Genomic DNA, 23,540 nt, shown 5'->3' with positions numbered 1-23,540 from the left:
TATCGATTTTAATGTAAGATAATAAATGCAACTGTAACTCCAGTGGACATGGATTACAAGAATGAAAGGTCACTACTCTATATTAATTCTCCTTGACCTCTCTGCTGCATTTGACACCGTTGATCATGCTCTCCTCCTTCAAACTCTTCAATCACTCGGTCTCTGTGACTCTGTCTTCTTATGGTTTTCCTCTCTCCCAACGCTCATTCAGTGTCTCCTTTTCCAAGGATACCTCCTCCCCTCGTCCTGTCTCAGTTGGAGTTCCTCAAGGCTCTGTCCTTGGTCCCCTTCTATTTTCTCTTTATACTGCCTCCTGGCAAATGTATTGCCTCTTTTGGATTCCACTACCACCTGTACGCTGATAACACTCAGATATACCTCTCCTTCCCAAACCTCTCCCCTGCCGTCCTGCAACGCGTCACTGCTTGCCTTTCTTCCATCTCTGACTGGATGTCCTCACGCTTTCTGAAACTCAATCTCTCTAAAATTGAACTCCTTGTCTTTCCTCCTCCTAATACTGATCCTCCTCTCTCGCTCTCCCTTCAAGTCAGTGATATCCACATAAGTCCATCCTTGCAAGCGCGCTGTCTTGGCGTCATACTTGACTCTGCCAGAAACATGACGACATCAGTGTCCATGACTCTGGCCCCACCTTTGAGCCTCACATCCAGTTTGTTGCCAAATCCTGTAGGTTCCAACTTAAAAACATAGCCCGCATCCGCCCCTTTCTTACACAAGATGCTACCAAGGAGCTTGTCCATGCTCTAGTAATTTCCCGCATGGATTACTGTAACCCTCTCCTGATTGGTCTCCCCAAAATCCATATTGCCCTGCTACAGTCTGTAATGAATGCCGCCGCCAGACTGATTTTCCTCTCTAGTCGGTCCTCTCACACCTCTCCCCTCTGCCAGTCCTTACATTGGCTCCCTGTATCCTATAAGAGTCAATTCAAAGTGCTAACCGATACATTTAAAGCCCTAAACAATTCTTGCCTGTCTTATATCTCTTCACAGATCCATAGGTATGCCCCTCCTCATTCCCTCCGCTCTGCCCGTGACCACCTCCTGACCGCTGCTCGCACCCGTACGGCCAACTCGCGCTTGAAGGACTTCTCGCGGGCGGCTCCTTTCCTATGGAATAGCCTTCCTACCCCCATCAGACTCTCCCCTAGTCTTCAATCGTTTAAGAAGGGTCTTAAAACCTGGTCTTAAAACCTTTTCTTTAGGAAAGCTTATGGCCTCCTAGCGTAACCTCTACCTTACATACCTGTCTCTTGCTCTCTCCTTTACTCTCTCCTCCAGCTCTGCTCCACTCCCACCCTATTTGATTGATATTTTCTGTCCTAATGTGTGTTATACCCCACCTCCTATAGACTGTAAGCTCGTTTGGGCAGGGTCCTCTTCAACCTATTGTTCCTGTAAGTTTTCTTGTAATTGTACTATTTATAGTTACATCCCCCCTCTCATAATATTGTAAAGCACTTCAGAATCTGTTGGCGCTATATAAATGGCAATAATAATAATAATGTCCAAGGCCAGTAGCCCAGATTCTACTTATAGTAGACGTTACTCCTAAAGATAACCTTAACATTTAATTAACAAAGCAAAAATCTGCAGCTGTGCTTCTGTCCAGAATGCTTCTTCCGTGTTGCCAACAGCCATTTAAAATGATGGCTCTACAAACTGATGTCTCATGGATCCTAGACCTTTGAGGGAACCAATGCACTTATTTCTGTACATATATGTGTGTGTGTTTATAGAAGTGGTAAATGTGCTTCTTCTTGTCACTATTTAATTGAACCAAATCTGTCCAAGATTCCAAAGGACCATAGAAAATGTAAACCTACATTACCCTTTCAGTGTGTGCTCACACATTAGCAAAGGTAGGAATATTTAAGATTATGCATGGTATCTCATCCCTTGTTTCTCCATGCTGGAATATCTAGATCAGGGGTCAGCAACCTGTGGCACATGTGCTGTGCATGGCACTAGAGGTACGTTTGTGTGGCACTCCAGGATGCCAGAGACAAACAGGCTTTGACCTATCAGGATCCCCAATGGTACTTTAGATATTTGCTAGTGCAAACTGAGTGGTGATTGCAGGTGTGAGGGACCATCCTTAATTTACCCATTGCAGCACTTAGAGAAAGTTATCTCCGATCACAAGAATCCTTGCTGGAATAGAGCAACCCGCAACAGCTATGCTCCTGCCCTTTACCTGTACCTGGTCAGGAAAGTTCATACTGGACTCCAGGAAAGCCATCCACACTTCTAGATATACACAGACCTGCATAAGAAGCCTCCCCATCATAAAATAACACAAACACACACAGTTCTTACAACAACAACACCGCTGACAATCCACATACATGCAGACAACCTGACAAGCCACCTCTCACATGCAATACCCCAAGCTGCCCCACACATACACAAAACAGACAATGTGACATATTATCCGCGCACACAATTACACCAGGAATCCCCATACAATGCCCACATTCATAGGTATCATACACAGTACCACAAATTATTGATGAATGTATACTGTACAATTTAACAGGCCACACACACACACATTCAAGGCTACAAAGCAACTGCTGTATTCATAAATAAATAACACAATTTAAAAAATAGGATTGTCACGCAAAGTGAATCCAAAAATCTTATTTTGGCACATACTACTAAAAGGTTGCCTACCCTTGATCTAGGTTTTAACTTCAGATATTAGTTTCTCGTAAATCAACAACTAATACCTTGTTGCTAATTATCTGCTGTATATGAGGACTGTTTCAAAAAGGGTATTCTGTTCCCTTTCTATTGTTCGCAAAGGGGCTGGAATGATTTATGGTGTACTTCTTATTTGCAGTCCTTAGACTCCGAAGAGGTACTAGTGCCCGGGCGGAGGGCCTCACTCTCTGACATCCACAGCGTAGAGGAAATTGAAGACCTAACTGTGCGTCAGCTGAAGGAGATCCTGGCCAGGAACTTTGTCAATTACAAGGGTTGCTGTGAAAAGTGGGAGCTGATGGAACGTGTTACGCGGCTCTACACTGAACAGAAGGGTCTTCAGGAAAAAGGTGACATTTATCAGCTACACTGTTAGAATCAGTGAACCTTAACAGTCTTACGTTTTTTGCCTTTAATTCGCAAACCATGTGTAGCAAAGCTAGTATAATTATAGCATATGAGCAGCAGTGCATGATACCATAGTATAATTATAGTGTGCATAGACGCTGTGCACTTGTGTATAAGTCCTAAGAGTACATCTGCATTTCAGTAAACAGGATTTCTTTATTACGCATCTCTGGATCCGCTCTGGTTTTGTAGTTTAATGACTTTGTAGGTGTTGTTCAAAGGCAAGCACTTCCTTATAGCATTATATAGTTTGGCTTTTTTTATGCAAGGCCTGCTTCACCAAGGTTCATGAACTTTGAAGTATGAAGTATTCAAATCAGTAAGAACATTCCTAGTCCTTACAGACAATTCTCAGAACAGTTTTGACCTGTTTTTAAATTTGCTGAATTGAACAATGCGATTTAGCATGCTGTGAAAAAGCATCTGTTCCGTGTCACAAGTAAATATTCACTGGTGTTTACTGATGTAGGCAGCATAGAAGGGGCTTGTGGCATAAGCCATCCATATTGAAAATCATTATTAAATTTGCATGAATCTTGGTGGGATCCTTAGATCTCTGTATTATTCTCCAGATTTGATGCAAAACTTTTTACTTTTCCAATCGCACGACTTTACCGGTCTTATGAATGTATTAAAATACAATTGTTTGGTCACACTCCAGTGAGGTCATACAGGCGTATAATCATGAGCCACATTGTAAATTGTATATCCAAGTTTGATGCTGCTCAAAACTCACTGCAGAAATACCTGTACCCAAGTATTTAAAGCCACACTACAATCTGCTTTAGATGAATAAACTTGGCACATTGTGACAATGAACTTTAGATGTATAAAATTGTCACATTAGGACAATCTGCTTTAGAGTCATGAAACTGGCACTCCATGGCAATCTGCTTTAGAGGCAAAAAAATGGCACACCATGGCAATTAGTTTTAGATGCATACAACTGCCACACCATGGCAATCTGCTTTAGATGGATAAAATTGGCACACTATGGCAATTGGTTTTAGATGCATGAAATTGGCATACCATGGCAATCCGTTTTAGATGCATATACTTGGCACATCATGGCAATCCGTTTAAGAGGCATACAACTGGTTACTCATAGACTCAGAAGAGCTTTGTCCACTCTTTCATCCAGACACCTTACGTTGAGTATCCCAGTAGTGGAACTAATGTAGGGGCCCTGGTGCAAGTACGTTTTCTGGTCCCCCCTCTAGAGCAAGTATGGCTAAAAGGTAGATCCCCATCTGTCGGAAACTCCAGTGATTCTGTGCCAGCAGGGGATCTACCATTTGCCCACCGTTGCAGGGTTGTATTTGTGAGCATTGTTTAAGCATTTGAATGTAAGCATGTTTTTGTATGTACTGCTGCCATTGGAATGTAGTGGTGCACTTGGGTGTTGTGTTTGTGTCTGAATGCCAGGGGTGTTTGTATGTAGTGATTGATTTTAAATACAGGTGTGATTTTGTGTGTAGTGTTGGTGTTTGTATGTAATGTTTGCGTTTTCATTGCAGGGTTGTGTTTAGATGTAATGTTTGATTTTAAATGTGGATGTACATCTGTGGGTAGTATTGATGTTTGAGTGAAGGGGTGTATTTGTATATAATATTAGTGTTAGATTGCAGGGGTGTGTTTGCATATTGTGTTGGTATTTGACAGCTTGGATGTGTACACAAACTGCCGCATACATAAACATTAACTGACATATACACACAAAATTCATATGCACACTGACATACACACATAAATGCACACCCTGAAACAGTTACACAGATTCTCATATACACACAGATGCACATTTTTCTAATTTACTATAACCTATTTCAACCATCTAAGCTTTGCTGTTCCCCTCCATTCTTTTACAGTTTGTACAGATAACTTTGATTTAAGAGAAAATATATACAATCTTAAGCTCTTCATACTGAGAATATTCTTTGATAGGGTTTACACAGTGTTTGACACCCATTAATCTCTGCATGGTACCGGCTTTCGTTGAGTAGGTTGTTTAGGAAATTGTCTTTCAGGAGACTTGGCTTTTTCAGTTAGGTTGTATGTACATAATACGAATACCCTTACTTGAATTTACACTTTTTGTATAGTTAGTGTGTAAGCAAGTTAGCTTTCATGTATAGCCAGATATAGAAGGTATGTTGTATGCAGTAAAAACCACTTTAATGGAACCAAGTTAAGACATTTTCTCTTTTGTATTCCAAGTGACGTGAAAAAGACTTTTTAGATTTGAAAGCTTGTCCTGCAACACTGTTTCATTAAAGCTATTTGTCTTACGTGTTATGTACCCTGATCTCTGCTTGGAATGATTGAGTATTGGGAGTGTGCATAATACCACTACCACTACCACTCCCTTTGTGGAGCGTGGAGTTATATTTTTATGTGTGCAGTTCCCCTTTGATGTATTGATCTGTTTAACTGACTTCCCTAAAATGCTACATGAGTACCAATTATATATTTGACAAGATCAGTGACACCTTCATGCAGGTAAGAAACGTACGACAGTAAAGCCTATTTGCGTTGTTTTTCTTACCAATATCATTGCAATCCCTGGTCTGATTGCCAAGATCTTAGATCCTCGAAAACATAGTTTGCAAAATCATGTTCGCTAATACTCTGAAAGAAAAGACATCTGTCCATTTATTTTTTGTTGCATATGGTCTTTCAAATGTATAGTGTTTGATCAAATTCCTCCAGTAGCTCGCTTTGTTACTCGTCTTTTAAGTTGGAACTTAAATGCTTTATTACATTCTGTGTTTTAACTTCATAGATTCTGTAGACTTGACATTACTGTACTTGAATACTTTCCCCTTCCTAGCTATTCACATATAAGTGTGTCTGATGTGTTCCTTTTTCACTATTCACCAGGATGAGACTATTTTGTCCACTTCCTATTCTTTACTTCTATAAAGTAGTTTCCACTGCTTCCATCAGCCAGGAAATCCTGGTTCTTACATTGTTAAGCATAAAAATATTACACAAAGCCAACCCTACAATCTGAATATTGTGCAAGCACCCAAGCATTATGTGGTGGCTACCAAGGTCAAATTTAATTTGAAGATATGTAACAGAAATGCACTTATTTGATGGCTTGAGAAAGAAACAGAAGGGTGTTGAAACATGACTGCATTTTTTGCTTTGCTGGCTTAATAAAACTAAATACAAACTAGAAAAGCTACAATTTCTGGGGAAATTGTGTGAAGTGTTCTTGCCTCCACCAGTAGTCTACAACTGGAGTTGGCTGGAGTAACTGTGGAAAGGTTGGAGTGTGGTTTACTCACTCTACAGCAAGGACAAATCCCTCGAACATTCCACCAACTGCCAACAGGAACTAATAGATTTCAAATAGGGCAGAGAAGAGCGGTTAAAAACAAACTGCTCCAAATTGCTCACTTCACTGGCGGTTGCCATCTTCAAACGGCCGTATTTTAAAAAAATAAATCCTACAGCGAAGAGATTTATATTGTGAGAATCACAAGACCCAGACCTACATGTATAGTATGTCTCTGAAATATTAGAAATGAAGGCACAGTCGCAGTTTAGAAATTGCCCTTCAAATTTTAGGTGGCTAGAGTGGAGTTTCAATGAATGTCAATGGACGGCGTGAGTTGCAAACAAATGGTCATATTGTAAAAACTATCAGGACTATGGCTTAGCTCTGGATATTTTTAGTGACAGCAGGGATAGCTGAACGTTTTGATATAAGATTTGTGTAGGTGGGCCTGAAAATGAGGGAGTGGTGGCAGTTTAGAAATCATGTCCTGATTTTTCAGCTTTTGCCATCTCCCACTCTAGCTTTGAACATTTTGCCATTCATTCCTATGGGACCAATTTCACCACAAGAACGACGATATTCCGTGAACCATTCGCGATCGGGAACAATCCGCACATTTCGGTATATTACTGTCTATGTAGTGTAAAAACTGTGGGAGGGGTTAGATGGTAAATTTGGCTATAATAAGAATAATAATATATATGTGAGATAACATTAAGTGGTCTTGCTATGCAAGAACACTTAATTAGTAGTGTGCTGAGGAATAATTACTATTATAGGAACACTATAGGGTCAGGAACACACATCCCCTTAAAAGGTAATAAAACTTACCTTATTTCCAGCACCGCGCTGGCCCTACCGCAATCTGACTCATTGCTGACATCAGAATTTATGATTTCAGCCAAATCCAATGCTTTCCCCGTAGGGAAACCATTGGATTGGTTGAAATTGTCAAGGAGACGGGACAAGGGCAGGGTCAAACGCTGCCTTGGCCAATCAGCACCTCCTCATAGAAATGCATGGGGTGAGATAAAATATAGACTTTTATTAATATTGTAAAATATCTTGCAGCTGGTTTTCAGTAATTGCAATTCTCTCTGTTTTCACGTAGCCCTTTTCTCAAGGTTTAATTTAGTTTTTGTAAAAATTTCATTCATATATCTGATTAATTCTTAATCTTGTATAGAAGCAGGGCTGACATTAAAGTGATTTGCAGAATAGATCTCCTTATTCTTAGTCTCTAGCTTCAAAGAGTGATCTTACTTTAAAGTCAAAGTAATTGAATATAAATGCATATTCTGTACCTTCCTTTTTCGAATACTTCTGCTCTAATGTTTAAGTGCTGAATTTATGCAATTATGTATTAATATATATATATATTTTTTTATCTTTCAGTTGCAGTTGCTGAAGGAGGAGGTAAGAAAAACTGTTATATTGTTTCTTGTCAATTGTTTCATCTTGCTTGATCTTACCATCTTCTAGATGGATGAAGAACCCAGTAGTAAGAAAATTACGATTAGGAAATTGTAATGTAAAGACCTTGCGGAGAATCCTTGCGTAAACTCATTTTTTTTATTTTTATAAAATATTTTAACTTTATATTATGAAAATGGAAAATGTTAGGACGCACTGTAATAGTTGAATGCATTTACAGCTTGGGTTTAAAATCAATGTAATAGTTGTGCAGAAAGAAACAGCCTGCCCATGAGCCCAAAATATATTGTGTACAGTACTTTTACTCAAAATCCAAGTAACTTGAGAGCTTACAGTTGGGCGATCAATAAAATAACTAAACTGCCAATGTGTGTCCTCATGGTCAAATATCTGGAAAATGTTAGGCAGGTAATGGTCTTGTAGTTTTCTAAAATTGCACTTTTTTTTTTTTTTTTTTTTTTTTTTAAATGTTATCTGGTAGTGATTAATCATTTTTTTATGCCACAACGTTTTCTGCTGAATTTTATGTAATTGATTTCTGTATCTAAATTATTTAAAAGCACTTTCTCTGGCAGAAAATTAATTCCATCACTTCTATAAAAAATATTTTAAAACTCTCTTCCATTTCCTCATGGAATCTGGATTTTCTCTAGCAAATATATCGAATATTCCATAAATCACAAATCCCATTGGATAATGCTATTTTTCATCTATATCTTCTTGATGAATTTTTCCAAGTTATTACCCAGTATGGTCTAAGCTGCTTCCTTCCGTAGTGGTGATTGGCAGCAGTGGTGGTTTCCACAACACCTTTTTTGCCTCCTTTTCTAAGTACCTAAATTCATACTGTGCATTATCTTTAAATGATTTATTTATAAAACATACAGCTGAACGCTGCGTAAGCAAACCAAACATTGAACCTTTCTTGGTTTTACCTCTATTTTCTCACCCAGTAAAATGCAGGGTTATTTATTAAAAATGAGAATTGTCAGGAATTCAAAGTGAAATTTAAACTTAAGGCCAAAATAGCTGAATTGCTTTGCTCCCAGTTCAGCTCTTTTGGTCTAAAAGTTGAAATTAACACGGAGTTCCTTCAAATTTTTTTTAATTTTTTTTTTTATGTATCACCGATGGTTCAAAACCTCAGTAGTTTTCTGTTACTGGGAATTTGAAAATGCCTCTGCTGGATGTGCTACCAGATCAAGAAAAGACCAGTTTTTGAAGGCATTCATCCATTAGAAAGCCATGTACTAAAATGTCCTTTTTATGGCTTTTTTTTTTTTTTAATTATTTGTATGTCTATTTCAATTCTTCCTACAGGCAATCCTGGTGCAGCACTTGATGATCACATATGCAAGGTGTGCATGGACTCCCCCATCGACTGTGTTCTGCTGGAATGTGGCCACATGGTGACCTGTACAAAGTGTGGCAAACGAATGAGTGAATGCCCCATATGCCGCCAGTATGTGGTGCGGGCTGTACATGTCTTCCGATCCTGATTTTTCCATTTCTGGGGCATAAAGTAATATATTTACAGCCTCGTACAAACAATTATGCTGCGCTATACATTTATATCTGGAAGAGTGCTGCATGAGAAATAGGACAGGCAGCTGCATCCATCCATCACACCACAAGGTGGAGATAGTCTTACTTTTTATTTTCAGAATATTCTGCTCTCTGGGTTTTGTATGTTATGAAGTGGTTTCTTAATGCCAGTGAATTCCATAAGAGGAAAAAAAACAAATAAACTCAGAAGCATCCCTGACATATATATGAATAGTCTTATCATATCAAAAATGGGCCCCTTTGCCCGACCCATTTTATGAGGAACTGTACAACATTCACTTGTGCTTTTTAGACAAACAATTTTCAGATGTGATCTATGAGTATCTATCAATTATTCAGTTTTGGTGTAAGAATATTATTTTGACTAAATGACTAGCTACTGAGAGCTTGGAGTTACATATATATGTTTTGTAATTTTTATTCAGTAGTGCCTTACACGATTGCCTTAGCCATTACATTGGTGAAAATATTTGCTTTGGTATATTAGTTACAAAACTTAATTTACAGTTCAATATATAAAGAGTAATGCTCATCTTATTTCTTTACTATTGCGATCATTAGAAACTCAGGCCAAATCATTTTTACGAGGGAAATGTATGCACTATTTTCTGAATAAATAACACCACCTAGCATTTTGTTAACACAGAGAAAATAGGAATGTCTTAAAAGTAATCATCATAATTCTATATAAACAAAGCGCCTCTTTGGCAAGAGACATAATTATTTTATGATAGATTACTTTGCATTTGCACTGTTTATTGATAAATTACCAGGAAGCTAAAGTAACTGGTGTTTATCAAGTACTTTTTAGGTAAAAGTAATTATGTTTTTCAGACATCCGCTTGAAAGTACATTTAAGGAAAGCATTATTAAAAAATAAATAACTTTTGTTGGAGGTCTGCAAATGAATCCCAAATTGTGCATATTAGGATATCCCTGATTTTACATAAGTGGTTCAGATTATGAGCCAGTGATTCATAAAGCACACACAAAACAAACTGATAGACGACACTGCTATAAGAACGTAAATTACATCTGCTACACACACTAGCAATATTTTACTGAAATCAGTGTTTCTGATACTAGTTTTGTTTCCGATTGCCAGCCAGAACCTAAAGCTGCTGCCTTTCTTTTATATTCCTAACCTGTGCTTTATGATCCAATGCAGCAAGTAAATCTTTTAGTAACCAATTGAGTCCCAGTGCCATGTTCAGACTTTTAACCATATTCGAAGCATGAGAGGGCACTACAGCAAATGGCCAGTCAGATGCAATTGTTTACTTTCAAATGGGACCTGTCATCTTCTTCAGGAATGTAATAAATTAGATTCTAAAGCACAAGAGGCCAATTTATTTATTATAGTGGACTAAATGTGCAGCCATTTATTTATAAACAACATTGTTGCTGGTGCATTGTCTCTGTTATGGTGGCATGGATGAAGACGTGCACAAACATTTTCTTATTTGTTTTTAGTAATTTTACTTTATTGGCATTGCTTTTTATGAACCATTAGATTAAGGTAAAGTCTTACACCTGTGCAGATCTACATAAAGTGGGGTTCATTTCATATATTACAAAGGTACAGCATGTATTGTTTTGTAACCAATAGAGCAGATCTTAAGCCACATACACATAACTGATGTACCAGTCCCCTTTGAGATGATGCTTGACCTTCTCAGCTGCTACCTGTAATAACTACAATAATAAAAGGGCTACATTTATCAACTGGACTAATAGTTAGGTGCTGTGCCTTCGTGGACAGTATGTCCCTTGGCCATTAGTGCCTCCAATTTTAAATAAAGCTTTGAAAGATTAATAGTTTAATAAACCCGCTCCAGGTGTTGTGGGATATTTTTACAAAAGAGTTCTGCTTTATTTTGTTTTGTAATAAAGTTTTAAGTTGATTAAGAATATGAGTGTTTTGTGATTTAATGTTTTGTGCTGGACACACCAATACATTCCCTGCAATTTTTGTTTGGGACAACTTTAATTTCATACAAAGCTGTATAAGGGTATGGCAGGGCTGCCCAACAGGTAGATCCCCAGATGTTGTGGAACTACAACTCCCATGATGCTTTGCATGCATTTAGAATGACCTCATGGGAGGTGTAGTTCTGCTACCTCTGGCGATCTACCTGTTGGGAAGCCCTGGGTTAGGGAATACAGCAAAATGACACCTACATGCGGTGCACAGTTCAAACTTGGTAATCACAGTGTAGGCATTGAAGGGATAGGGGCTTAGTTATTTCCAGCTTACACAAAATCGTTGTAATGCAAATATACTTTTGATGTAACCGTTTTATAGCAAAGTAAGAAAGTAAGTAAACCGTGTTCTAGTCAAATAACTTTACATAAGTGTCACTGTTGCCAATGCGTGGGGGAGAGAAATCACTTTTTTGAATAGTTTAAAATTGGGGTGGTCTAACAGTTGATCTCAGACAACTCACTAGTAGATCGTGATCGTTCGTGACTGAGGCGGCCTCTCTTCATAACAGGTTTCCAGCTTGGCCCACTTGTAGTTTTCCAGGGGGTTACAGACTTTTCATTTATATTTTTACTGGGGAGCTATGTGTTGCAGATTAGCAATACTAATTTTACCAAAAATAAACCTTTTGAAAGTAATCTGTAACTTTCTACCATCTTGTTACAAAAACAGAATATAGCATGATTTAGATGTTAATATTGTCGTCCTAGTTGTGTTTTATTAATGCATTCTCCTCTGCGTCTTCTCCTAGCTTTCTTATTATTGCATTTCTCTTCTGAATACGCTGTGAACTTGTTATAATCCTGGTTAGCAATGATCCAACATCCTTTATGCTAGGCATGCACCGAAATGAAAATTTGTGGCCAAAAACCGAAACCGAAAATTACTTTTTTTTTTTTTTACCCAAATGATTTTAAAAGTTTTTTTTTTCTATAATTTTATTATTAGACTTTTTAATGCATCTACTATGAAAAACTAAAAGCCAATACAATAACCACACTTTTATTAAAAGTAACACTCCAGAATTGGACAGAAAATAACTTTTTTCTAAATATAAATAAAACTCTGTTAAATCTGTTTGTTATATAGGGCTGAATAATAATATATTGTTAATATTAATTCAATATCAATATAAATTCTTCATTCAGTTCTATGTAACAGAATCTGATTTTAACAGACGTTTTTCTTTTTTTGTATCCAGTACAGTAAACTGCAGATATAAACTAGTACAGTAATCTGTAGAAATGAAAACCTGGACAGTATACAGCTATAAATGTGTGCAGATACCATAACATTAAAATTATGCAGCTATACTGGTAAAAGCTGTACAGTGTGTGCAGATACCATAACCTAGACAGAAAGCAGCTGATATCTGTACAGTGTGCAGATTGTATTTATCACCCAGTTTAGGGGTAATATTACACTGCATTACCCTGTTTTGAGGTAGTATTACACTTTATTACTCAGTTTCTGTGATTTCAGATGAGATTATAAAATACAAGCTGTACTCTGCCTAAATGCCCATAACAAAAATGGTGTATGTTGTCCATCTCCATGGAGATATGTTCACTTATATGGTTTCATAGGATACTGGATGTGAGGTAGATTTGATATCCTGCCAGTGATCCTCTCAATATATTTGGGTGCATTGTGACTATAGCTTCTTAGTGAATGATCGTAGTAAAATATATGGTGACCAAGGTTAATTGTCAAAGAGGCTCAAAGATGAGCTGGGAGCAAGAGACTTCTCCACAGATCTAGAGACCTGTATTGACCATGTGGGCCATATTGAACTTTGGTTACATAAGACCTATAATAAGAGTGAATCACCAGGAACCTATGATGTGTTTGACTCCTCAATACTAAAAGAATCCTGTGGACCTGTAAGCTACTTTTGTAGCTTACTACATCTCATCACCATCTGGTTCTCTATTAGTGGCATGCTATTCACCATGCCTTGCTTGTGCTGTGCCAGCTCAGCGTGATGGGAGTTGCTGTACAAGTAGGCCCTGAAACAAAACACCCCTGACTAGACTGCTCTGATAGTGCTTCCACAATGCTGAACCAGCCATAGATCTAGCAGGTCATAGTATAAGCCTTCTCTTGGCCTGTGTACTGGGAGGCCGCACTGTGCTGCCGTGGGATCTCACTTACACACATGCGGCGGCAGGCGCTCTCTGACATCACGGCCGCAAGCTCCGGGGCGGTGCTGCGGCCAGAGGCTGATCACAAAGGGACGGAGAGCGGCGGAGCTGGGAGGAGAGGTACGGGCAGCACTGAGCACGGCACCGGACACACACACACACACACACTCACACTGGCAGCATAGGGCTAGCTATATAACACCGTATATCAGGCGTTGCACAGATCTGTATACATTGTGTGATTTGGGGGGAGGGGGGTGCTACAAACTTACACAATGACACGGGGGGGGGAGGGAACCTACCGATCAACCTGGATACCTACCCACTGACCTGTTATATTATACACGTACATAATGACAGCCGAAAAATTCAGTGCATCTCTACTATATGCAGCGATTACAAGAAAAAGAGACGGGGAGATGTAGGTGTCATCTTCAAGCCTAGCAACCTTGAACACAAGAGAGAGCATGCCTTCTTTATAAGCTAGGACACCGTAGAATTTTTTTATCCATTATATATAAAATATACGCACACGTTCACTGGGATAGGACGGTAGAGATATACATCTATCTAAAACAAATAAAAAAATTAGGTGCTCAGTAAATACTATGAAGAAGCAGCAAACCTTACAAAGATTTCCCAACCTTGTGAAAATATAGAGCTCAAATAAACAAAACCTAGACTGCACCTAAAAGATGAATAACTTCTAAATGTGATCACATTCCCTGAACAGAGATTAGTTCATTAGCGCAGGGAATCTCTGAAATCTATGTTCCCTGAACATAGACTGAATTTCCCCTTGCTATGGTCTTTTGTATCAATTTGCAACTCTCTGTATTTCTCCTTGTCCCCAAACCAGCTGGTAAGGAGCCCCAATGAACGAGACAAGACAATGTAAGGTTCGAGGTGACTTCTGATGTTTAATGGGCTGTGTAACAGGTTATATACAGCAGGAAACAGGGGTGGTATTTACAAACATTATCCAATCCTAATAAAATCATCTATCTTATCTTAACCTATAGCAAGCTTGCAGGTGTATCTTCATGTTCGGGCCTTGCTCAAAGCTAAGTTTCACTTAGAATTAATACCCACTTAGAATTAAAGATATTTACTACGCAGTTCTAAATTACACATTACTAAGCAGTTATGATCAAAGGGAGAAACACAGAGGCTATGATACTAACACTTGTTACACAATGTTCTATAGCTCTTGTCTAGTGATATATTCACTAAGCATTGTATATAGACAAAGTATATTATTTCAAATGGCTGACATGCTGCAAGTTAGCCAATTTTAAACAGACTGAACATCCTCTCATCTGTAGCTTGAGCCTTGGGTCAGTATAGGCAAAGTGTATTATTCCCAATATAGACTAACTCTCTAATATGGGGAATCCCTTGAATCCCCACGCAAGAGAGATGTTCATAAGTCAGAGCAGTCGTAAAGCAGGTAGTTTGCAATGTGAGGACTACCTGTAGTCTCATAACAGGCCCAAACTCCAGCCAGACACTCCTTTTTAATTTGGACATATCTTGTTTCAAACGTTGTCAGTGTACAAGAGCGGTAGGTAATGGGCTCAAGTTTTCCTTCATTTAGTTGCAACAGGGCTGCTCCTAGGCTATAACTGCTAGCATCTTTGTTAACCACTGTCTTTTTAGAAGTCATAAAACCCCAGCACAGGGACAGACCCAAGTTCGAGAGCGCAAAGGCATACTCCTGTGGAGGTCCCCAAGTCCAAGCAACATCCTTCTTTAGCAATTCTGTAATAGGATGTATCACTGAGGATAATTCTCATAGAAATTTGCCCACATAGTTCACAAGGCCCAGTATTTGTCTCAGTTCAGTTATGTCAGAAGGGCTTTTCATTTTCTAAATAGTGAAAATTTTACTGGCATCTGGTCTAACGCCATCTCCACTAATAATTTGATTAAAGTAGCACAGTTCCATTTTCCCAAAGTGACATGTATCTTTGTTTCAGCTTCATTCCAAATCATACTCTTCTTGAGTGGACCCATACTCTAGGATGTTGTCCAGGACTACTAAAGTGCTCTCATGGTCACTCATGAGGGGGAACTTGTCTTCCTTTGGAAGATCTTAAGTGTAGAAGATATCCCAAAGGGAAGTCTGTGGAAACAAAACCGACCTACCAGTGTAATAAAGGTAAGCCTGCTGCTCCCCAGGACTCATCAAGCATGCAAAATTATTCAACTCTTGACATCCTTCGAGCTATACCTTCCAATGTCGGCAGCATATATCCCTCCCTCTTCACAGCCTCATTCATGCATTTTATATCTACATAAATGTAAACTTTCCCATTTTTCTTAACGACAGGCACAATGAGAGCACACCAGTCAGTTGCTTCAGTGACTTCCTCAATAACATCCATACCCTGCATTCTCACAAGTTTTGGTCTCATGGCAGTTTCATGAACTTTGCAAAACAAATAACGGTAATGTCCGCTCCCGTATCAATATTAAAAGCAATCCTTACACCAATCACTGTGAGTAACTCAACAATCTTCATCAGAGCTGGACTGTTCAATCACAGACCCTACAAAGTACACCTGCTCATTCTGGCAGGTTATTCATATAGCATCATCAAGTGTCAACTCAGACTCAAGCTGCAGCTTCAGTAAGACTTCTGAGTGTGCACTTCCTATGACAATTCTGTCTCTGATCTGCTTCTCTTTGGCAGCACCAAATTCACAGAACTCAACTCAAGCCAATTCATAAAGGCTGTGCACAAATGGGCACGCTTGTGAAAACAGGCCATCTCATGAATTGCATTCTTCCTGGGCACAAAATGGGCAATGAGCTTATTCATAACTATCTCAAAGTCAAATTCTCCCCCCTCACAGAATGTAAATGTATTGTAGATAGGCTCCACATGATTCCCCATTGAATATAAAATAGAATTAACTTGAAATTCACCACTCTCCTTATCCAACTTGGATGAATCCTAAAGCATGCAAACCGCTGGCACCAGGTAGGTCATGCCGCAGACTGCAAAAAATAAAATGGTTCAGGTGGAGTAAATTTACATTTATACAGATTAACAAACAGATGTGCAGATTAGTACTTCTGACACCATATCATGAAATGCATATAACACGGTGAGCTGGTTTCAACATAGCTTTATTGCTGAGCTTAACTTGAGGTGAGACACCATCTTCAGCAGCAACATTGACATTCGTTAAAAAAAAAATAACAGCTCCCCTAGCAACATCTGTCTCCACCCCTTTTCTGTGATGTCACTCAGGTGCTTATCATAAATTATTGCAGGACTAAGTGGAGCTGAAGTGGTCTGGGTGACTACTGCCCCTTTACTAAACATTTTAGTGTTATACCCTTAAGGAGGGATGCAAAATTTCTGAACCAAAACAAATCCTTGAATGTGTTTATTCCACCGCAATTTAAAAGTTTCTCTTTTACCCCTTAAGGACTGAGGCAATTGTCCAAGTTCAGATCAAAACATAAACAAAACCTTGAATTTGTGCTATAAATCTCTTCAACCGTATTTTTGTTCAGGAGAAATAGGGCTTCCATGTCACATCAAATATTTATATAAGAAACAATTTAATATTAATAAAATATATATAAAAAAGTAAGGAATGAAGAAATGTGGAATTTTTTTAGTTCTACATGGCATTTTTTTTTATTTAAAATAAGTTTTTATTGTTTTTAGTATCAACAGGTAACTGGGATACAAAAGAAAATAGGGGAATTAGCATGTTGTCATCATAACATCCTAAGGCTTTTTCATTCCATTCAGTTTTTAATAAAAATGTATACAGCTCCAACCTCTATCATTCCCTGTTGCATTTCACAATCAGGAGTTATTTTGTTCAATATCAATTCTTAAAGGGACACTATAGTCACCTGAACAACTACAGCTTAATGTGGTTGTTCAGGTGAGATCTATAGCTCCCTGTAGGCATCTAATGTAAACACTGTATTTTCAGAGACAACATGGAAAATACAGTGTTTACATTGATTTATAGGAATACCTCTAGTGGCCGTCACTCAGACGGCCACCAGAGGGACTTCCTATCATGTATGGCCCTAAAAAGGCCATGTACACGTCAGACGTATTAAAATATGTCTGACGTGTGCAGGAGAGAGAAGGCAATGTGTGCGTGCCTTCTCTCTCCTGCCTGTCAGCAGAGGAGAGGGAGCGGGCAAAGACCGCAAGCTGAGCTGTATGCGCGGTAGTGCGCTCAGGACTTCATAGGGCGGCATGAATGCCGCCCTATGAAGTATGTGTGTATGTGTGGTGAAGCCAGGCATGTGCACAAGGGAGCAATGACACTTCCGAATGGAAGTGTCTAATTGCTCCCTGCTCGCGCCCGCCTATTCCATCATTTTGACGAAATAGGGGGCGCGGCTTCACGAGGCTCCCGGCGCTGGAACCAGGTGAGTAAAAAGGGCTGCCTGGAGAGTTCCTTTGAAGTACATTCGACTATCTGTCTCCCGCTCTCCCTCCTGTATGGAACTGGTGGGGTTCCCTTGGCTAGGGCTATACCGAACCTGACTAGGTTGGGTCTGCTTCAATCTCTGGTCGTTGTTCAAGGTGTGTGCCCTACATTGCCTCTATATCTAGCTTGCGTGACTCATGCAGGTTGGGACAGGGGGAACCACATGGGGGGAGAGGTAAGGTAAGGGGCCTGCCTGGTTCTGCAACTGGGTAGGTTCTCTGCTATTCCATCACTGATCTGTATTAGTAATGGTGTGGTTACATATCTTTTCAAGCTTGAGGCTCACTCAATTCTAACTTAGAGTCCCCAAGTATATCTTTCCAATATCGTATCCAGGGTGACGATGTGCCTAGGCATTTATCCCTTTTTTCTAATGTTGACCAGTGAATTTCCTCCAGCTCCCTCACTCTCTTAACCCTCTACACCCACTGTTCTCTAGTGGGTATACTCGTCTTTCTTCAGTGTACAGGGATGAGGGTATTTGCTTCACCCAGCAGTATGTTCAGTAGTTGTTGTTTGGGTTTCTCACTAGTGGAATTTGGCCAACCTAGAAGGACTTGGGATGGCATCCCCCATTGCATCTCCAACATTTATCACTCACTGCGGGCCAGTAAGTATGGAGCTGTGCAGGGGTTCTGTACCATCTGGTGACCCTCTTATAGCCTCCTTTCTGGAACTACTGACCGGGGCTTTGCCTCAAGCAGGTGCATCCAATCTTTATTGGTCATATGGATATATAGACCTCTCCTCTATTTTTGTTGGAATAAGACCTCTTGCTGTTCTACAGGGCTTGTTGCTATTGTTCCGAAGTGCCGTGAGGAAAGATTCCATGGCAAGGACAAACAAGAGAGGAGAAAGGGGGCAGCCCTGGCGTGTGCCATTGCTAATTACGAAGGGACTGAACTGTTGTCCATTAACACAAACACTGGTCGCAGGCACTCTATACAGTGCCTGGATCCAGTTTTGCAGCCTCGGCCTAAGCCCCAATGCCTCCAGTGTAGGACCAATCCACCCTGCCAAACGCATTCTCGGCATCAATCGCCAGTAGTAGCATTGGTATTTTGGTTGTGGTCACCCCATGAAGTATGCTCATGAGTTTGATGGTATTGTCCCTGGCTTCACGGCCCGGCACAAAACCAGCTTGGTCAGGGTGGATCAGTCCAGGCAGGAGGGTGGATCAGTCCAGGCAGGAGGGTGGATCAGTCCAGGCAGCAGCTTAAGGTCTGGGTTAATGAGGGATATCAGTCTGTAGCTACCGCACCTTTCCTGGTTTGGGGAGGATAGTGATTGAGGCTCTCGGCATTGGTGGGGGGGGGGGAGAGTGTGGAGTCAGGGGTCAGCCCATTAATAGTCTTAAGGTAGTGTGGTGCCAATGTGGATTGGAAGGTTTGGTAGTAACATGTTGCCAGGCCATTAGGTCCTAGGCTCTTGTCCTTGGGCATGGTTTTAATGGCTATGTAGAGTTCTATAGAGAATGGCTCATCTAAAAAAGCCCTACTGGGATTGTCTATAAAACAAGTCGTTGAGGAGCCAACTCGTAAGGAGGCAATACTAGATTTAGTGTTAACAAATGGAGATTTGGTATCAGATATTACTGTAGGTGAAAGTTTAGGATCCAGTGATCATCAGTCAGTGTGGTTTAATATAAGAACAGTGACTGAGTCACACCACACAAAAACAAAAATTTTAGATTTTAGAAAAACAGACTTTTCTAAAATTAGAATATGTGTAAAGGAGTCAACAGAAAATTGCATTAGGCTTGTCAGTAAAAGCAAAGAATTCAAGAAACCACTGTGGTACTCCGCAGATGTGGCCAAAATAGTAAAAAACTAAAAGTTAGCATTTAGTAATTATAAAAAAACAGAGTGAGGAAGACAGAATGATCTATAAGATTAGGCAGAAAGAGGCTAAGCAAGTTATAAGAGCTTCCAAATCATACACAGAAGAGAAAATAGCACAGTCAGTAAAAAAAAAAAAGGGGGGACAAAACATTTTTTAAATATATAAATGAGAAAAGGAAAGTAAAACAAGGATTAGTTAGATTAAAAACAAAAGAAGGAAGGTATGTAGAAGAGGTTAAATGTCTAGCTGACTGCCTCAATGAATATTTTTGTTCAGTATTTACAGAGGAAAATGAAGGAAAGGGGCCTCAGTTAGGAAAAGGGACAAATTAGTCATGTATTACATGTGAGTTTACAGAGGAAGAGGTTCTATTTCAACTGTCAAAACTAAAGACAAATACGTCAATGGGACCTGATGGAATACACAAGTTATTAAAAGAGCTTAGTGGTGTACAAGCAAAACCATTAATAGATTTATTTAACCAATCATTAACAGGAGTAGTCCCAGAAGATTGGAAGTTAGCGAATGTTGTGCCCATTCACAAGAAAGTAATGGAAACCATGTTAAAGGATCGGATTGTTGAACATCTAAAAACAAATAGATTTCAAGATCAGAGACAACATGGGTTTACTTCAGGGAGATCATGCCAAACTAATCTTATTGATTGGGTAACAAAAATAATAGATCAGGGTGGTGCAGTAGACATTGCTTACCTAGATTTTAGTAAGGCTTTTGACACTGTTGCACATAGAACGCTTATCAATAAACTGCAATCTTTACGTTTTGATTCCAATATTGTTGAATGGGTAAGGCAGTGGCTGAGTGGCAGGCAACAGAGGGTTGTAGTCAATGGAGTATATTCGAAGCATGGGCTTGTCACCAATGGGGTGCCTCAGGGATCTGTACTTGGACCCATTCTCTTTAATATTTTTATTAGTGATATTGCAGAAGGTCTTGATGGTAAGGTATGTCTTTTTGCTGATGATACTAAGATATGTACCAGGGTTGATGTTCCAGGAGGGATAAGCCAAATGGCAAATGATTTAGGTAAACTAGAAATATTGTCAGAGTTGTGGCAACTGACATTTAATGTGGATAAGTGCAAGATAATGCATCTTGGACGTAAAAACCCTAGGGCAGAGTACAGAATATTTGATCAAGTTCTAACCTCAACATCTGAGGAAAGGGATTTAGGGGTGATTATTTCTGATGACTTAAAGGTAGGCAGACAATGTAATCGAAAAGCAGGAAATGCTAGCAGAATGCTTGGTTGTATAGGGAGAGGTATTAGCAGTAGAAAGAGGGAAGTGCTCATGCCATTGTACAGAACACTGGTGAGACCTTACTTGGAGTATTGTACGCAGTACTGGAGACCGTATCTCCAGAAGGATATTGATACTTTAGATAGAGTTCAGAGAAGGGCTACTAAACTGGTTCATGGATTGCAGGATAAAACTTACAAGGAAAGGTTAAAGAATCTTAACATGTATAGTTTGGAGGAAAGACGAGACGGGGGGGATATGATAGAAACATTTAAATACATAAAGGGAATCAACGCAGTAAAGGAGGAGACTATATTTAAAAGAAGAAAAACTACCTCAAAAAGAGGACAGTATTAAATTACAGTGGCAAAGGTTTATAAAATAATATCCGGAAGTATTACTTTACTGAGAGGGTAGTGGATGCATGGAATAGGCTTCCAGCTGAAGTGGTAGAGGCTAACACAGTAAAGGAGTTTAAGCATGCGTGGGATAGGCATAAGGCTATCCTAGATATGAGATAAGGCCAGGGACTAATGAAAGTATTTTAAAAAACTGGGCAGACTAGATGGGCCGAATGGTTATCTGCCGTCACATTCTATGTTTCTAATTGGGCGTCTGTTACGCTAGGGACTGTGAGTGGAAGATTCGAGGTAATGTATTCCCGTAGTTCTGAGGAGTTACAGGCTGGTGGTGGGAGATTGTAAAGGTCATGGTAGAAGTCCCCAAAGGTGGACGCTATGTCCTCTGTGGATATAGTTAATGGTTTTAATGAGGGATTGTATCTTGGATGTGCATTCTCTTTTAAGTCCGGATCCCCATTTAATCAGGATTGCCCTTATGTGCCTCCCATACCAAGTGAACTGTAGTGTCAGGTGTAGTATTCTCTTCAAAATACCAGTTCAATGTTGTTTGGAGATTTTCCACTACCCAAAGGTCAGCTAGGAGAGTCTCGTTCAGGCGCCAGTTGGTGTTGCGTCTCGTGTCACCCTGTGTGTTTATAGTCAGGAATATAGGGGCGTGGTCGGTCCAAGTGACATTACCTATGGATGCTTCCCTTACCGAATAAAGGTGTCTGTGGCCTATGAGGAACACATCTATTCTGGAGTAACAGCCCGCTGCACACCCTAAGGTATTACAAATGGGGTATGTCCATTTTTATTTTTTTTAGTAGCCACTTAGTCACAAAAGGATGCCAAAAAAAGGCATTAAATACAATCAGATGGAATTTCTTATATTTGGTCCTAATAAAATTTGGAATCATGGGCTCATTTAAACAAAATACAATGCTATTATACTCTAATCCCTATGCAAGAGTAATTTGACCTCTACTTATTTCTGACTGGTTTCCAATAAAAAAATGAAACCAGACACGGATGTCCACTGCCCCTATTGTATGTTCTGTCAATTGAGCCTCTGGCAGTAATGATTAGAAATGATATTGAGATTCACAGCATTCAAGTCAGTCATGAAAATCACAAAATCTACACTGTATGTGGATGACGTCTTATTGACGAACTAAACCGGAGCTATCAATCCCGGCGGCATTGAAAACCATAGATATATTCTCTCATTATTCTAATTATAAGAATAATTTAAGGAAGACTCACATTTTGACAGCTAATCCTCTAATGCAGCGGTTCCCAAAGTGTGGGTCGCGACCCACTGGTGGGTCGCAGGGCGATTCCCAGTGGGTCGCGCTGACCCACACATCCAGGGCCGCCGGGCAGTCAGGCAGACTGACACCAGGAGGGAGCCCGGCGGCTTGCCCTGTATGCCGCCGGGCTCCCTCCAGTCAGTCTGCCAGCAGCTCCGGTCTGCAGCTCCGCCGGGTGCAGAGCTGAAGACCGTGTGATAGAAGTCTCGCGAGCTCCCAGAGCGTTACCATGGCAACACTCTGGGAGCTCGCGAGACTTTTATTACACGGTCTGCAGCTCTGCACCCGGCGGAGCTGCAGACCAGAGAGGTAACCCACCGGACCACCAGGGATGTTTAAAGAAGGTAGGGCACAGAGCCCAAACAATGCCCCCCCCACCCCAATGTAACCCCTTCTCTGTCTACCCCCCACCCACTGTAACCCCTTCTCTGCCCCCTCCTCCCCCTGTAACCCCTTCTCTGTCTGCCCCCCTCCCCCCGTAACCCCTTCTCTGCCTGCCCCCCTCCCCCCACTGTAACCCCTTCGCTGCCTGCCCTCCCCCCAATGTAACCCCTTCTCTGTCTGCCCCCCTGTAACCCCTTCTCTGCCTGCCCCCCTCCCCCCAATGTAACCCCTTCTCTGTCTGCCCCCCTCCCCCCAATGTAACCCCTTCTCTTTCTGCCCCCCTCCCCCCAATGTAACCCCTTCTCTGTCTGCCCCCCTCCCCCCAATGTAACCCCTTCTCTTTCTGCCCCCCTCCCCCCCAATGTAACCCCTTCT

At 40.3% G+C, this 23,540-nt stretch overlaps 1 protein-coding gene across 1 annotated transcript in view; it reads left to right on the top strand.

Moving 5' to 3' along the window:
* Positions 1–11,331, top strand: part of RFFL (ring finger and FYVE like domain containing E3 ubiquitin protein ligase) — an 85,286-nt gene extending 73,955 nt beyond the window's left edge. The window contains exons 5-7 of the mRNA XM_063457224.1: positions 2,866–3,076; positions 7,816–7,836; positions 9,175–11,331. Of these exons, the coding sequence (XP_063313294.1) occupies positions 2,866–3,076; positions 7,816–7,836; positions 9,175–9,353 (411 nt within the window). The 3' untranslated portion in view covers positions 9,354–11,331. The remainder of the gene's footprint in view (positions 1–2,865; positions 3,077–7,815; positions 7,837–9,174) is intronic.
* The last annotated feature ends 12,209 nt before the right edge of the window (positions 11,332–23,540 follow it).

The sequence above is a fragment of the Pelobates fuscus genome, chromosome 1, assembly GCF_036172605.1.
Source record: "Pelobates fuscus isolate aPelFus1 chromosome 1, aPelFus1.pri, whole genome shotgun sequence".
Classification (NCBI taxonomy): Eukaryota; Metazoa; Chordata; class Amphibia; order Anura; family Pelobatidae; genus Pelobates; species Pelobates fuscus.
This window is presented reverse-complemented; position numbering and strand designations above follow the sequence as displayed.